The 14,968-nt window shown below is 39.5% G+C and overlaps 1 protein-coding gene across 9 annotated transcripts in view; it reads left to right on the forward strand.

Annotated features, from left to right (window-relative positions):
* The window catches only part of exoc6 (exocyst complex component 6), a 66,153-nt gene that overhangs the window by 18,787 nt on the left and 32,398 nt on the right, over positions 1-14,968 (forward strand). For all 9 annotated transcript variants that reach the window (XM_034860113.1, XM_034860114.1, XM_034860115.1 and 6 more), the window contains exons 2-9: positions 2,552-2,723; positions 5,872-5,919; positions 6,113-6,203; positions 7,120-7,165; positions 10,657-10,710; positions 12,141-12,291; positions 12,382-12,537; positions 14,297-14,365. In XM_034860113.1, the coding sequence (XP_034716004.1) occupies positions 2,552-2,723; positions 5,872-5,919; positions 6,113-6,203; positions 7,120-7,165; positions 10,657-10,710; positions 12,141-12,291; positions 12,382-12,537; positions 14,297-14,365 (787 nt within the window). The remainder of the gene's footprint in view (positions 1-2,551; positions 2,724-5,871; positions 5,920-6,112; positions 6,204-7,119; positions 7,166-10,656; positions 10,711-12,140; positions 12,292-12,381; positions 12,538-14,296; positions 14,366-14,968) is intronic.

Below are 14,968 nucleotides of genomic sequence, written 5' to 3' on the forward strand. Positions count from 1 at the left end.
CAAACTCCTGTTTTTTTTAGCGGTGATTTTCGTTGCTTCCTTCAGCTTCTTTTGAAACAAAACATTTCTTCTGGCTGCTGCAGGTAGCCGACGTGCTGTTGTGACACGCGCTGAAAATTACGTCATCACGCGTTGCTATAGTGACCAGCCACGCTGAGGCTTTACTCAATCTGCAATGGAAAACGGAAGTATAATGGGCCGAGGCGAGCCGAGGCGGGCCGAGGCAAGCTGTTACCAGCAGTGGAAAAACGCCATAAAGCTGCTGTGCTGTAATGAAGCCAGGTTTTCAAGGGAAAAAAGTAATTTACATTTTACTTAATTTACATTTTTTGGGTGGAAATGCTGTGTCAGTCTGGACCGAGGGCTGAAACTGAGAGGAAAATGATGCATTTACAAACATACTGTTTAGTGTGGACATACTCTGAGTTTAAACCGAAGGCAATCTAAGACCCACGTTCAGTAAGATTCAGGAATGTCCCTAAATTTGACTATAACCAATATGAATGATGGTCAGAACAAAATAAGATGCTCAGTGTTGTACGCTTGTTTCAAGATTTAAAGAGAAAGTCACACTTCTCATGTCTGATCTGCTGCTCTAAAACAAGTAATACTATGATACTTTATAAGAACTGTGATCTTCCTATGATTTTACGTTATCAAAGTCTATTTTCTGTCTCTATTGCTGCAGCTGGCCTTAGTAAATGTCTAAAAGACAGAAACATCTATGTAGTGCTAAGAAATACAAAGCTGAATTTGGATGCACAGAAAGTACAAGCTGTACATCTATTTGGACAGAGGAATATACAGTACTGCTTGCAGCCTAACAGTGAGTAACATATGAGCACTCCCAATAACCCTAACTTATACTTATCTGGGAATCCAGAATTTAAATTATTGTATTTTTTAACATATATATAGTAGGCCCCAATCATCACATACCCTTAACCATACATAGAGATTGGCATGGGGAACTTTCCATAAGATCATCTCTCAATGCAAATCAAACCAGCTATAAGGCTAACTGACATAAAACCATGCCAATCTCTAGGTATGGTGAAGGGTATGTGATGATGTGAGGAGGGGGTATTTTAATTCTAAAGGCCAAGGGAACTTTACCAGGATGCATAGTATCCTGATCCATGAAATAACTGGCCTTAAAAAATAAAAATCTGCCTGCATCTATGGGAATTTAACATAAGGGTGTGTATACTTATGCGCCCTGTATTTTAAGGAAGGACATTTATTTATTTACAATACATTATTAATTCACAAAGAAAATTGGTGTCCTTAAAAGGTTGGATTTTCATAATTTGTTTTAAGTAAGGCATTAAGATCAAATTCCAAAAGATGGTTTTTTTATTCTTCTTTTTAATCAACTTTAGGATGGGTGTGTAAACTCTGTCAAGCCACTGTATGTGCTATAATATATATTTTCAAGTTTAGATAGAGTTGTTTTTTGGATTAGGTTTGGCTTACAATACATTATGTGTCACATTAACACAATCGGTTTATATGACAATGATCTCTAGAATAAGATGTACAGCAGGCTTTATACAAGCTATAAAGAAATAGGCTAACACCAAAAAGAAGATGGCTTAGAGAGGTGCTGCTGCTATAAAGGCTCTTTAGCTTGATTATGTATCCATGTTGGCTCAGTGGAGCTATTGTAGTGGCACTTGTGAAAAACAGTTAGGTTTTTGTAATTAAGTTTGCAATTTGTAGTTTCTGATTATAGGTGTGCCATATCATATCGTCAACGTTCACACTAATACTGGTATAATTTTCAGTATCGTGATATGATGAAGATATCAGATCTGGGACTGAAGAAGTTGGATAGGTGTTTTTTTTATACCCACACAATCGGCCATATTGTAAGTAATACACATGTACAGACACTATAAGGATGCTAAGTCCCTCCCCTTCTGTTAGACGTCATGGGACCTTTATTTGGAGAAAAAAAAAAAATGCACGGGAGTGAACAGGGAGATGCAAATTATTGTTTGACCCTGTTTAAATTGAGCCATGGATTGCAAGACACAGACCGTTCTTTTACCCGATGCGTTTTATCCAGTGAAGTTTTATCACTTTTGAAGTGTGTAGTCTTTCTAATTACATAATTGTGTTGTACCGCAACAGTTTAACAGTAAACTGAGACGTTCTTGACTTGCAAAATTATCTTTTAAACTGACAAACATATGTGTATTTAATGGCTCAATTCAAACGGGGTAGAAATAAAAAAGTGTCTTTCCCCATTCAATACGTTCATATTTTTCCAGATTTGGTCCCATGGTGATATACCGGAAGAAGAGGGACTTTGCCTCTCTATAACATACAAAGACCAACACTCGCAACAATGTTGTGTCAACTTTCCCTTGCTGTTAACTGCAGCTGACTTCAGGAACCTTCATTAGGCTGATGATGGACATTTGCAAAGTGACAATATGATAAAATTAATTGTCATTCTTACAGTTCTGTCACGATTTTTGCCATCTTTCCTATCCTGTCTTACCCCTTCTTCTTCCTTTTTTTCTCACCACCTTGTCTCTCTTAGGTCTATTTACGATGACCAGCCCAACGCCCACAAGCGCTTCATGGAAAAGCTGGATGCCAGGATAAGGAACCATGATCGTGAGATTGAGAAGATGTGCAATTTCCACCACCAAGGCTTCGTGGATGCAATCACAGAGCTCCTCAAAGTCCGTGCTGATGCTGAGAAACTTATGGTAAGAGACATTACTGTAAAAATGACTACAGGCCAGAAGAGGCAAAAGCAGGAGAGTTTGGTCTTCACATTGGCTGTTTTTGCTCCCCTTTTTCATGAGCTGAACTCAGAGATTCTCAACGACTCTCAAAGACTCAAAGAAGACTTTTTCTACGTACACAAAAGGCTTATTCTCTTAAATATTGTTCACAAATCCGTTAGTGAGCACTTCTTTTTCGCCGATGTAGTCCATCCACGTCACAGGTGTGGTATTAAAAAAGTCTTAGATCTTCTACTCGGCTCATGAAAAATGGGGGGTAAAAACATATCCTCTACAGAATATATCATTTTATAAAACCTTTTTGATATATGGTATATTATGACACAATAAAATATGTGTTATTATCCATCATGTTAACTATCTGACAAATCTAGATTTCTTTATGTAATTGATGGAAGAATTATATGAAAATCCAACAATACCATAAAGAAGTCCTGCCCATTGATTTAAGACATTACCCATGATGGCTTAATCCTTGTCTTGTCCTTCGGGTCCCAGAGACCCGTCCTGTATTCAATCGTATTTTTCTGCTACCGTGGCTTTGGCAACGCCAGACTAATATAAAATGTAAATAAACCAAACAAGTCCCCATGACACGAAGGACAACACAACAACATATCAACCACAGGTATTAGCTACCAAAATACAGAATTTTATGGCAAAAATTACGCAATTGGCAAATGTATTAGTCTTATATTAGGCCTATATATCATCATATTGCCAATCCTTTCAGTCAAAAACAACATCTTGATTTGATTTCAAATATGACGTGTTTATATATTTGCTTATTATTTGACAAAATCATATAACTGCTTGAAAGTAATGTATATAAGCAAAAAAAGTACTTAAGTGAAGGTTTTGATTTAAAGTCACCCGTTGATAACACCAATGCAATGCCAGATTGATGTATTGTAAGTAACGTGCTTTCATTTTTATATTAATTCTATTCTTCCCACACACTGTGTTTTCTTGTAATGGTTTTATCTAAGAGAGTAATGGTAGGCTACACCCAGCTGGAATGACATCCCTGTACTTTAAAATGTGTTTTTTCTTTCTGAATGTGAGACTACTGCCCCATGACCCCATCTACACTACGTTTTGGTTTAAAAACAAATGTCTTTTGCTACGTTTACGCGTCGCGGCCACACTATTACGGCGCTTTCGAGACGCTAAAACGGAGACCTGTGGAAACACTACTGACTCTGAACAGGTCAGTAAGCAGGTGTTTGTGAGGATTCAGGAGTGCTAAGTCAAACGCGTCTGCTGTCAATCTTTGAAGACGTTTCATCTCTCATTGAAACTCAACGGAAGAAGCTTATCAGATGACAATGATAAGACCTTTTCAAGATTTATATTAAGTTGTCTTTGACTTAGCACTTCTAAATAGGGCTTTTCTCTGTAAGGGAAAAGTTAGCTTACCGCAACAGACACCGTCACATAATGAATGAACTGTAATGTAAATGGAGGTTTTTATATAGCGCTTTTCTAGTCTTAACAACTACTCAAAGCGCTGTTACATAGTACATACACCATTTCAAAAAAATGAACACACTGTGGCTGAGGCTGCCGTACAAGGTGCCACCTGCTCATCAGATAAACACTCACACACATTTACACTCCGATGACAGAGCATTGGGAACAACTTCCAACCTTCTGATTGGCAGGCGACTGCTCTACCACTGAGCCACATCCCCCCCATAGGTCATAGGTAGTGGTCCACGGTACGAGGAAAATATCTAATTGCATTTAGTTTGACTGATTTTGCAATTGTGATATGATTCCCGATAATGGACATTAAAATTATTATAATGTGATTATTGGGCGGATCTGTACCAAACAAATTCATTTCTTTATTCTGTAGGGTACGATTTGTAGTCTCTGCAGCATTTTAAACACTAATTTAGAATGGTGTGACACATATTCTTCCTATAACACATGTTTGGCAATTAGAATTTTTGTGCTAGTCCATATTACAATTTCGATAAAATCTTGATACATTGTGCCGCCCTAGTCATAGGTTCTACTCCCTGGTGGCTGACCAGTGGAACATTATGTCGATTTACACATCACTTTTTAGAAATGTCACTTTGGTCTCAAACACTTGCCCCGTGGTGCTGCACTTTAGCTGAATATTAAAAAGAATCAGTGATTATGTAGTTAGCCCCCCCTCGTTTGGAAGCTGCACTTCAATTGCACGACTGGTCAATTGGGTCATGGCTCTCAGCTGTGTGACAAGAGCCGAGAGTTCAAAAATCCCCATCCAGAATCGAGAAGTTTGTCACTGAATCTGTGAGAAAGAGCCTGTCACAAGCCATTAAACCCCATGAAAGGCCCAGTGCACCGATGGTGGGTTCAGGTCCTCGCTGCCTGGTTAATCTGAATTTGCCTGCTTTTGTCCTTGCCCCTTCATGGACAATGAGCTGATTACAAGGCTGAGCAACTGCAGCGAGGGAGATGGAGAGGGAAAAGAGAGGGCATGAAGAGGGGGAGCAGACAGAGAATGGAGGATAGATAGACATGTGACCGCATGCCCTGTTTAACCCTACATTCTTAAAAAAATGTTTTACATGTTTCCCTTTACTGTCAACATATACAATGAGAAGACCAAATCCAACAATGTGTTAGTGTGTCTCTGGTTATGGCTCTCAGCCTCAAGCCCAATGATTCCTACTGAAGACGTCTTTAAAAACAAACAAAAAAAAAACAGTATATGTAATTGATCAGTAATTTTCAGCTGGTCACTGTAGTTTTTAGCCAACGTTACTCAAACAGGAAATATTCCATTTGTTGGGAATCATTTTTTGCAGCTGATTAATCCACATTTATGGCTCTAGTGAGTATTTACAGCCTCAGGGCGGTGTTTGTTTCTCGGATTGAAAAATAAATAGTAGGTATGTTCATTATCATGAAGAAACATGGCACCAGTGCAACAGTGTGGCTTGTTGATGTGTTGGACAACAATGGAGCTCTATGGAAAAGAACAGAGGAATAAGACGCAGGGTATTTGCAATAAACAACAAATGTGTGGGAACCATGGGTAGAGTGAAAGAAACAATAAACCGATTCTGAGGCTGTACGCTTAAACTGATGTCTGTGTTTGTTTTGAAAGGGTCAAGTGACGGACACTAATCGAAGACTACAAGAGGCTGGGAGGGAGGTAAGACCGAGTATGCGTGTATGCATGAATGTGCAGAAGACAAAAAGTGCTTTTTACTGTGCCGCCAGGACACATGCCTGCTCGTTCCCGGCAAAGACGGTTCTAGATTAGACATGACCGTTCTTTCACCCAGTCGTTAGCAGTGGTGGCCCCTGTCTCATTGTTTCCTTCCATTGTGTGTCTCTTCCCTCAGGTGACGGCTCAGACAGAGGAGGTGATTCGCTGTCGGATCCAGCAGAGGAACATGGCCACCACTGTAGAAAAGCTCCAGCTCTGTATACCAGGTACCACAGCCCTTGTGTATCCAATATGATGGCCACTTTCATTCTAGTTAGAGCTGCTCGATTATGGGAAAAATCCATATCTATTTTTCTCATTTAGACAACATTAGACAAGTTTACTTGCTAAACATATTATTTGTTTTTCTCAATTACTTGTGAGGTTAGGAGCCAAAATCCTAATCACGATTAAAAATTGAGTTATTGCACAGCTCTATATCTAGTTAATGCGAAATGTTCACCTCAGGGTGCCACTGGTTACATCGGTAACCTGAAATAGTTTGTGGTTTGACCCTATTATCTTGAGTTGGATTAAGGACATTTTTTGGCCCATTATGTTTTGAACATAAACTACCGTTCAAACTTTTGGGCTCACCTAGAAATGTCCATTGCGCTCCATTATAGACTGAATACAAGCTGAGACCGGCTGTTTTTTTTTAACCAGGGCAGCAGTTTTCAGATTACACTATGTGCTTACATAATTGCATAAATGTTCTCTGTTAGTTTTTTAAAATGATATCAGATTAGTTATGTGTGAATATATCAGAATGTGCCTTTGGAACATTGGATGAATGGCTGTTGATAATGGCCAATGTAGATATTGCTTTAAAGATCAACCACCCACTCAGATCAGCAATTTGAGTGCTACATGCACATGTGCTGTTATTGGGCACTACTGGTGACTATGTTGAGACAATGTTAAAATGATAAATTACCAACTGTCTTTTTCTGTTTTATGTTGTCTGTTTTTTTACTGTGTATTTTAAATATGGAACTATTGTGCTGCTGTCTTGGCCAGGACTCCCTTGTAAAATCTCAGTGGGATTATTCCTGGTAAAATAAAGGTTAATAAAGTGAGGGAAATTCTTAAACAAACAAACTCTGCAATTGATCCTGTTTTCCGTCTTCTTTTCTTTTGCAGTGCTAGAAATGTACAGCAAACTGAAGGAGCAGCTGGAGTCCAAAAGGTATCAATCCCACAAGGCATTTCATCCCAACAGGACTGACGTATAACTGCAATATCAGAAACAATTCACAAGAATTTTGAGATTGTGAAGGTTCCCAGATTCTGAAGGAGTAACTTCACCAAGTCTAATAATCTGGCTTGCCCTAATGGTGACAACATCTTTTTCCTCACCCTGTGCAACTTTGATGTACTGTACAATAGTGCTATTCTACTTGTGCGTTCCATTTGTACTTGGAAGTGGGATTCCTAAGCTCGGAACTCGGACAACCTTTGAGTACCTCCAGCTCAAAATCCAACATGGCTGCCCCTTGCAACAGTTGTAACATACAGTTATTAGCACTTGTGTCTTATTTGTGTCTCTTTGTATGCAAAAACACAACAACAGCATATTGCGTTGTAATCAACTGGTATGCTTAACAATGGCTAACCTGGCTAGAGCTTACCCTACAACAGAAAAATCCGACTTGTAAATGGAACCCATTCAAATTGCTTGTGAAGTAATTCTCCACATCTCCGCTTGGTGCGGTTGCAAGTACAACAGACCAGCTGTGATGTAGCGTGGTTCTATAGCACTAGAGTACATTGCTGCTGCACAGGTTTTGGAAAAAGCATGGTCTCACCACTTGTTGGTAGGGGGCATGGCCAAAGGTTCAAAATCATGATACCTTTCAACCCATAGAGGCTAGTGCAGCTCTTTTTTGTCTGTTTTCCAAAATCTAGTGGGGACTAAAGGCCAGTTCAGACCAAAGATTAGTGCCGAGACAAAATCATTTTAGAACGTCGCGGAGAAAAGTTTCAGTAGTCTGAACCAGCCCGTCTCAGCTCGAATCAAACCAGCTGATGGTGTTGCTGTGACTCAGCGGTTCGAGTCCCCAGAGGCTGTTTCTAGAACCTGTTTCAGCCGCAAATAGAGAAGTCATCTTGTATAGTCAGCTACAATAAATCGATCAATAATGTATTTCATTGCTGTTACAAACTGTTAGCGGAGGCTCAATGTGCGCCTGCAAGCACGTACAGTCGAGTCACTGAAGAGTGGGACCGCCTAGGACGTAAATGTAAGGGACTTTTTTTTATTTTGAAGGGGCTACCGGAGGAGTTTTGGGGTCTTTAGTCAAAATAGACCCTCACTTTGCCAGCAATACATTTTTTTAATGGCACTCCAAAATGATTGGGAAACAAGGCATGGCCCTCCCCAACAATTTACTGATGCCTTCTGTTCTGGCTTGGAAAAGATGTCCAGAAAGCCACAGTTTTTTACTACCATGACATACATGACTTCTTTCTCTGCTTTCTCATCTTACACATCACACTCCACCAAGATGGTGGCCATTTCAGTGAATTTACTCACATATTCGGGATGCAGTATGCAGTCCCAGAACCATTATTTTTTGATTGTTTGTCTATGAAAAATTGAGGGCAAACAGTTCAAAGGACAAATCCATATCCAAGACACCACATGGCTTGTCTTCATGGGATACCAGCAACTCCTCCAACACTCGATGGGCTCCTCGTAATTTTGGAGCGTCAATAAAAAAAACTCTATTTTCTTTGATGTTTCCTCACCCGACAGGGTCTTGAGTGAAACTCTTAGGTTTTTGTGCTTCCAGCTTCCGTATTTTTGCCGTCAGCTCAATAGGCCTACCTGTGATTGTGGGGGTAGGGTCAGGTGTGGTGCATTGTAGGGATCAAGGATTCCCGTATCTGGTTGGCAAAACTCTGAACACATCTTCCTTTTTTAAGAATGTGTGCATTCAGCAGTGCCGTTCTTTGTTCTTTTCTTTAAGAAAAGCACAATTCCAAGTCTCCTAGAGTTGTGGCCAAAGCCGGTTTGATAGCCCGCTGTTTGCCAGCAGCAGCAGCCATCTTCTTTGTTTTCAAGTAGCAGGGAATTCACGCAGAACTGCCTACCGACTCTATACAAGATGTGATTGGCCTGACCACAATTTGCTTTTTTCCAGCTCGCAAGCCTACGGAGAGTTGCTAAACTGACCTTAGCTGCAAATTACATTTGCTGCCGCTAGGGTGCGTCTAGATTTCTAGGCTATTAAAATGCCTGTACAAAATTCATTAACACATACTACCAACTGCTGGATGAATATCTGCAAAGTATCTCTTGAAGTTACTTCCACCTAAATCAATGTGTCACTAAATCAATTGACAAAACTATACACAATACATCTTTTTGTCGTCCATTCTAAAGACGTGTTTTTTTTAGCTAGACAGAAAAAGCTCAGTAATCAAGCACCCTACCAAAAGAGTCTTCAGAAGCTAACAGGATTCATAATGAAGGTTTCCACTGCTTTTTGGTTTTGACTGAACTTCATATTTGCCCCTTGAACTTTATGTTTGGGTTGAACATTATTTTTACCCCGTGAACTTTCTTTTTGGGTTGAACTTTTTTTTTTACCCCGTGAACTTTGTGTGTGGTCATATTTACATGCCTGTCGGTATGAAGAGAGGAGGGAGGTTCACTTTGGACAGTAAAATAATGACCCTTTCTTGTTCATTACTGTGTACCAAAAGGAAGAGGCCATTCACAAGCAGGACAATTGACCCTCAGTGTGCCCTTGTTCACAACAAGGCCCCCTCCCTTCAGCTCTGTCACGGCCCACAGCCAATCCAAGGCAATTAGACCATGCCGGCTACCTTGTGGGATTTGTGTGTGTGTGGAGCGTACTTGAAGCACTAATGACATAGCTTATACACTTACAGTAAATTGGAATGAGATTGTTTGACGCAAATGCACATTATTTTCGGTACTGTATGTGCCAATGCCCGGGTCACATTCCTACCACTTGCAGTCTTTGTGTCCTCCGTCCTGGTACTCTGCACTCTGACAAATCTTTTCACCGTACAGTTTATGAGGCTGTCTTCTGTTCATGTGTAGGCAAAACATTTTACACTCACTGACCGACCAATTAGATCCCTTCACAGCCTGCCTATCAGCCTAATGATGGGAGCTCAGCCCACTGACCCAAGGCTGAACCCTTGTGATGTGTGCGCTAGGGTTGTATAAAATACCTTGAAGCTTCATTCATAACATTGACATTCAAATTCTGAATCATATCATTATGTCATCATCAATATAATTTGCATTTCTAGTCATTCTTTTAAAACCTGGTATGTCTGCACAGTTGCAGATAAAGATTAGGCTTCACTGAAAGTACTAGTATTATCCTATTTGTTTACTTTTAATGCACTGGGGGCTGCACAGGATTGTTTCCTACAGATGCTCAGGTTTCCTCCCACCGTTGCCCTTTGACGTAGACACTGGCATTACACCTGGAGTTTGTCCCGGGCCCACTGCTTTTTTTCCCCATTTGGATTGTTAAAATTAGCTAAGGTTACATTCATACCAGAGCTCCAACCCCAACAAAAGCTGCTTAGGTTTTTCTATAGGCACCTGCTTTTTGAAATTGTGAACCTGTTAAGATTTAAGAACCCAAAGCTGCCATTGCAACTTAACTGAAGCTATACTGTTTGTCTATGCAGATACTATGCTGCTTTAAAAACCATGGAGCAGCTGGAGAAGGTCTTCATCCCCAGGTAAGATTATACCATCAAGGTTCTGGAAGTACAACTCCACTGAAATTCCTTTGAGTAAATATGATATTTACTATGCTTCCAAGATGGCTCTGAAAAGTTCGTAGTTGGTCCTAGACTGCTTGGCTTCACAGTCGAGTCCAATCGTTGGCTCAGAGTTATCCCATGTTATAATGTTAGAAGTCTCTCAAACCACAGCAGGATCCACTTCACTGTTGATGCTCACTGTCTTAAACAACCATTACATGATATATTTAAATAATATAATGTGAAAATATATATCTATATATCAGTTGCTGTGAAGAAGAAGAGGGCACCAAGATTAAACTGTAACTGTACAAAATCAAGATTTATTTTTGATTCAATGTTACAAGTTGCTCCTGATGATGATGATGATAATAATAATAAAAAACTTTATTTTGGTTAAAATAATAGTCTTTTAAATTGACAAACATCATATTAGTAATCCTTGGCTCAATTCAAACGGGATCAAAATAATTTTCCTCTCCTTGTTAATTACCGTTCAAATTTTTGGGAAAAATAGGTCCCATGGACCAGCAGTAGAAAGACGGGATTTCGGCTCTATATATATATATTTTTTATGCAAGGTGTTTGCCCTCTTTTTAAACAGAAATGGATTATAAAGTGCCTATATTTCTTTCAAATTAAACTTCTAATGTAAAGGACACAACTGAATAACTCAGTGAGCGTGTTTGTGTTTGTTTCGAGATTTTCTGTTTTTATTTCTGGTTTGCATTCCTCACCACCGTTTTCATTTAAAAAACGAACAGCTGACAGTAGATTGACGTCTCACAGTGCTCCAAAATCTGAAGAACACCAACTCCAAAGCAAAAGCTCTCCATCTCGCCTGTAGCTAAAGCCTTAGAGTGGATAACATTCTCTGGGGTTGTCACTGTGAGTGACAGCTTACATTTTACACATTGTCATTTGATCATTGATCAAAAAAGTAGAAGTGCAGCTTAATACTGATTCCTTCTTCCTCTCCAACAACAAACAAATTACATTTCATTAAGTCAGAAATGATGCCATTTAATGGGAAGTTTTATTATATATTTTTGTTTTCTCAGAGCGTTCTTAAAAACTGGTGAATATAATGGAAGTAAGTTAGATCTCAAATGATGGTGGAAGTATTACAACTGTAGCCCAATTGCCAGATATGTTGCCTGGGTTTTAGACACTGATGGCTAGATGGTCCCATTATTGTATTCCATTGATTTGACTGCTGTTGTATTGCTTCTTTTTCATATAAAATTTAGTTTTTCCCCCCGACATTTCAAAATAATCCATTTTGAAGCTGTATTTTTGCTGAAGGTTATCATATGGTCAGAATCTCATACCGGCCCATGTCTGGGTTAGGTATTACTTTCTGAAGTGGACACACTACTGGACTGGTTCTGCTGTGTCTTCTGCAGGGTGAGTCAGTACAGGTTCTGTCAGATCATGGCTGAAAACCTGCCCAGGCTAAGAGAGGAGATCAAGGAGATCTCCATGTCAGACCTCAAAGACTTCCTGGAGAGCATCAGAAAACACTCGGACAAGGTTGGAGAGACCGCCATGAGACAGGTATGACAGCTAGTGTTTAAAAAACTATTCTAACAATAGATGGGAAAAAGTGTTAACTTAGTGTTTGTCTGTGTGTGTGTGTGTGTCCAGGCACAGCAGCACAGGACCTTTAACAGTGCCGTAGCCAAGCAGGCCAGTATAGGCCACTACACCAAGCCGTTGTACTCTCTCAACGGACAAACACACACTCAAAACGGCTTGATGATCAACAACGACACAGGAGATGAGGAGGAAGCAGATGAAGAGGTAAGGAAAAATGTCTACAATTTAATAATTGTATTCATCTTTTCCTAAACTATTTGTTGCCTCAGACTACAGGGTGGTTAGTTTACATCTTTCTTATGTGATAGCAGCTAAATGTCAATAGAAAATGCACTTGGAGTTGAGTTTTTTCTGTTATAAAAACAAGTGCAGTTCCTGTTAAAAATCAGAAAAACCTTGTGTGGCCGACTTGGCTCAGTTTGTAGAGCAGGCGCACATACGTAGAGGTTTACTCCTGGACACAGTGACCGCTGGTTCAAAATGACCCAAAAAATAATCTTTAAAAAAATGGACAACAGATATACCTATTTGGGGCTCAATACACTTTTTTGCTTCTTTTTTTTTAACCCTCATGTACTCAGCCAAAATACCAAAATAACATGATTCATTCCACACAACGCTCTTTAGGAAGTGCATATCTCTACTTCAATTAATTTTGCAGTGTCTTATTTAATTTTATAGCATATTAAAAGGGGTTTTGAAATAGTGTTGAGTAAAATTTGACATATTCCAATGTCCATATTACTAATTTCTGCATTTCTAACTCAAACATTAGGTCTAATTTCCTATAAATTCCAAAAATAACTGTACAACTAAAGTTAATAATTTAGTGTTATGAAGTGTTAAACGTAAAAAAAAGCATACATTGAAAAAAAGCATCAAAAGAAAAAGTTAAAGACATCAATTAAAAAGAGTCAACAAAAGTGCTGATTTTCCATTTTGACAGAAAGACAACACAAGGGTTAAGAGTATTTTTTGTGGTATTGGGCCCCAAACATCTCTAGATTTTTATTATTATATAAATGAATTATATTACTATTCTAACTCATTGTACTACAAAATAACTTAGAGAAGGACCCCAAGCACTTAAAGAACATACAACTCACTGTATACTACTGCATAGTAACTTGCATTACTATACTGTACTTGACAACTATCCTGCATTAAATTAAAAATAATCTGAGTGTTGCCAACAGAGACATTGTAGAGCGCCTTCTGATGACACACACTTTTATTTTATTTTGTATATATTCATTTATATTAAATATTTTATATATTTAATATTTCAATTTAATTTATTTGTTTATCTGCCATTATAAATGACAATAACGATAGTTTGGGAAATGCCTAATATTGGCCAATATTATAGGCCCGCTGATATATCGGTTGGGCTCTATTATAAAGTAGAGCATAGGTTCTAATTAGCAGGGATACAGCCACAGCACAGGAGACGGCAAGAGCCTTCCAATGCCAAACCCCACACAATTATCCAAATGACGTTGTTTGACATAGTCCATGAGGAAAAAGCTGTGAAAATCAGGAATACAGCAGAGTGACTGTAGAAAGGGCTGTGTGGTGTCCAAGTGTTGTCAGGAGATGCTTGGACGGATTCAGAAAAGATGTTTTGGAAATTTTACTGGTACATTTGGAGTAATTAGAGCCGCCATTAGCACTGCCAAAAAGACAGGTGTACTGTAACCGCCAAACCTGAGGAGCGTCTGTGTCCTTTTTTTTTTACTCTAAGGTGCCCTTAACGCCACATCCCTCTGCATCTCTACAGCGCTGCATTTCAATCTTTTATAGCAGCAAGGACCCACAAAACGCAGCCCCCACCTCACATTTATTTTTCATGCCGTAACATTATCATAGTTTTTAACTTGTTTCCACAGCTGCTGTGTTCAGCACTGCAGAATGAATATAGATACATGTTAAAGAAATGGGTTTTCTCATCTGTGTCCGACAGATTCTTACAGCTCAAGACTTGGTGGACTTCTCACCTGTCTACAGGTGTTTACACATTTACACTGTGCTGGTAGGTGTCTGTCTGTCTCTCACACACACATACACACACACACACAAACACACATTCATTGACATAATGCATTCCCTAGAACCTAATCTTAACCCTTACCCTCACCCTAATTCTAACCCTAATCCTAAACCCAACATAGTATAGATATATAATACACGGATATAACACAAACACACACACACACACAAACACACACACACGGCCTGTAATTAACAGTGGTCCACCTGCCAAATGCGGGTGATTTTTGCAATTGGCGGGTAACGCTGTCAATCTACCTGCCACGTTGGCAGGTAGCCAATGAGAATTGAGGGATTCAGACGCGTCTACTATTGGTAAGCAGGGTACGCAGTTGCTCATTGGCCCGGACCAATCATTGGTATGCATCGCTGGAAGATATTGATTGACAGCCGGGTTCCCTATTGCATTTTCATTACTTGCGACAATCCCAGCAGTCCCACGTGCAGCCACTGACCAATCGGGAGTGAGGACGGGTCAAATTAATTTTCTTGTTTATGATATGAAGGCGAAACATCCATCCATCCATCCATCTTCGACCGCTTATCCGGTATCGGGTCGCGGGGGCAGCAGCTCCAGCAGGGGACC

This window comes from Etheostoma cragini, chromosome 21, assembly GCF_013103735.1.
Source record: "Etheostoma cragini isolate CJK2018 chromosome 21, CSU_Ecrag_1.0, whole genome shotgun sequence".
NCBI classification, from domain to species: Eukaryota; Metazoa; Chordata; class Actinopteri; order Perciformes; family Percidae; genus Etheostoma; species Etheostoma cragini.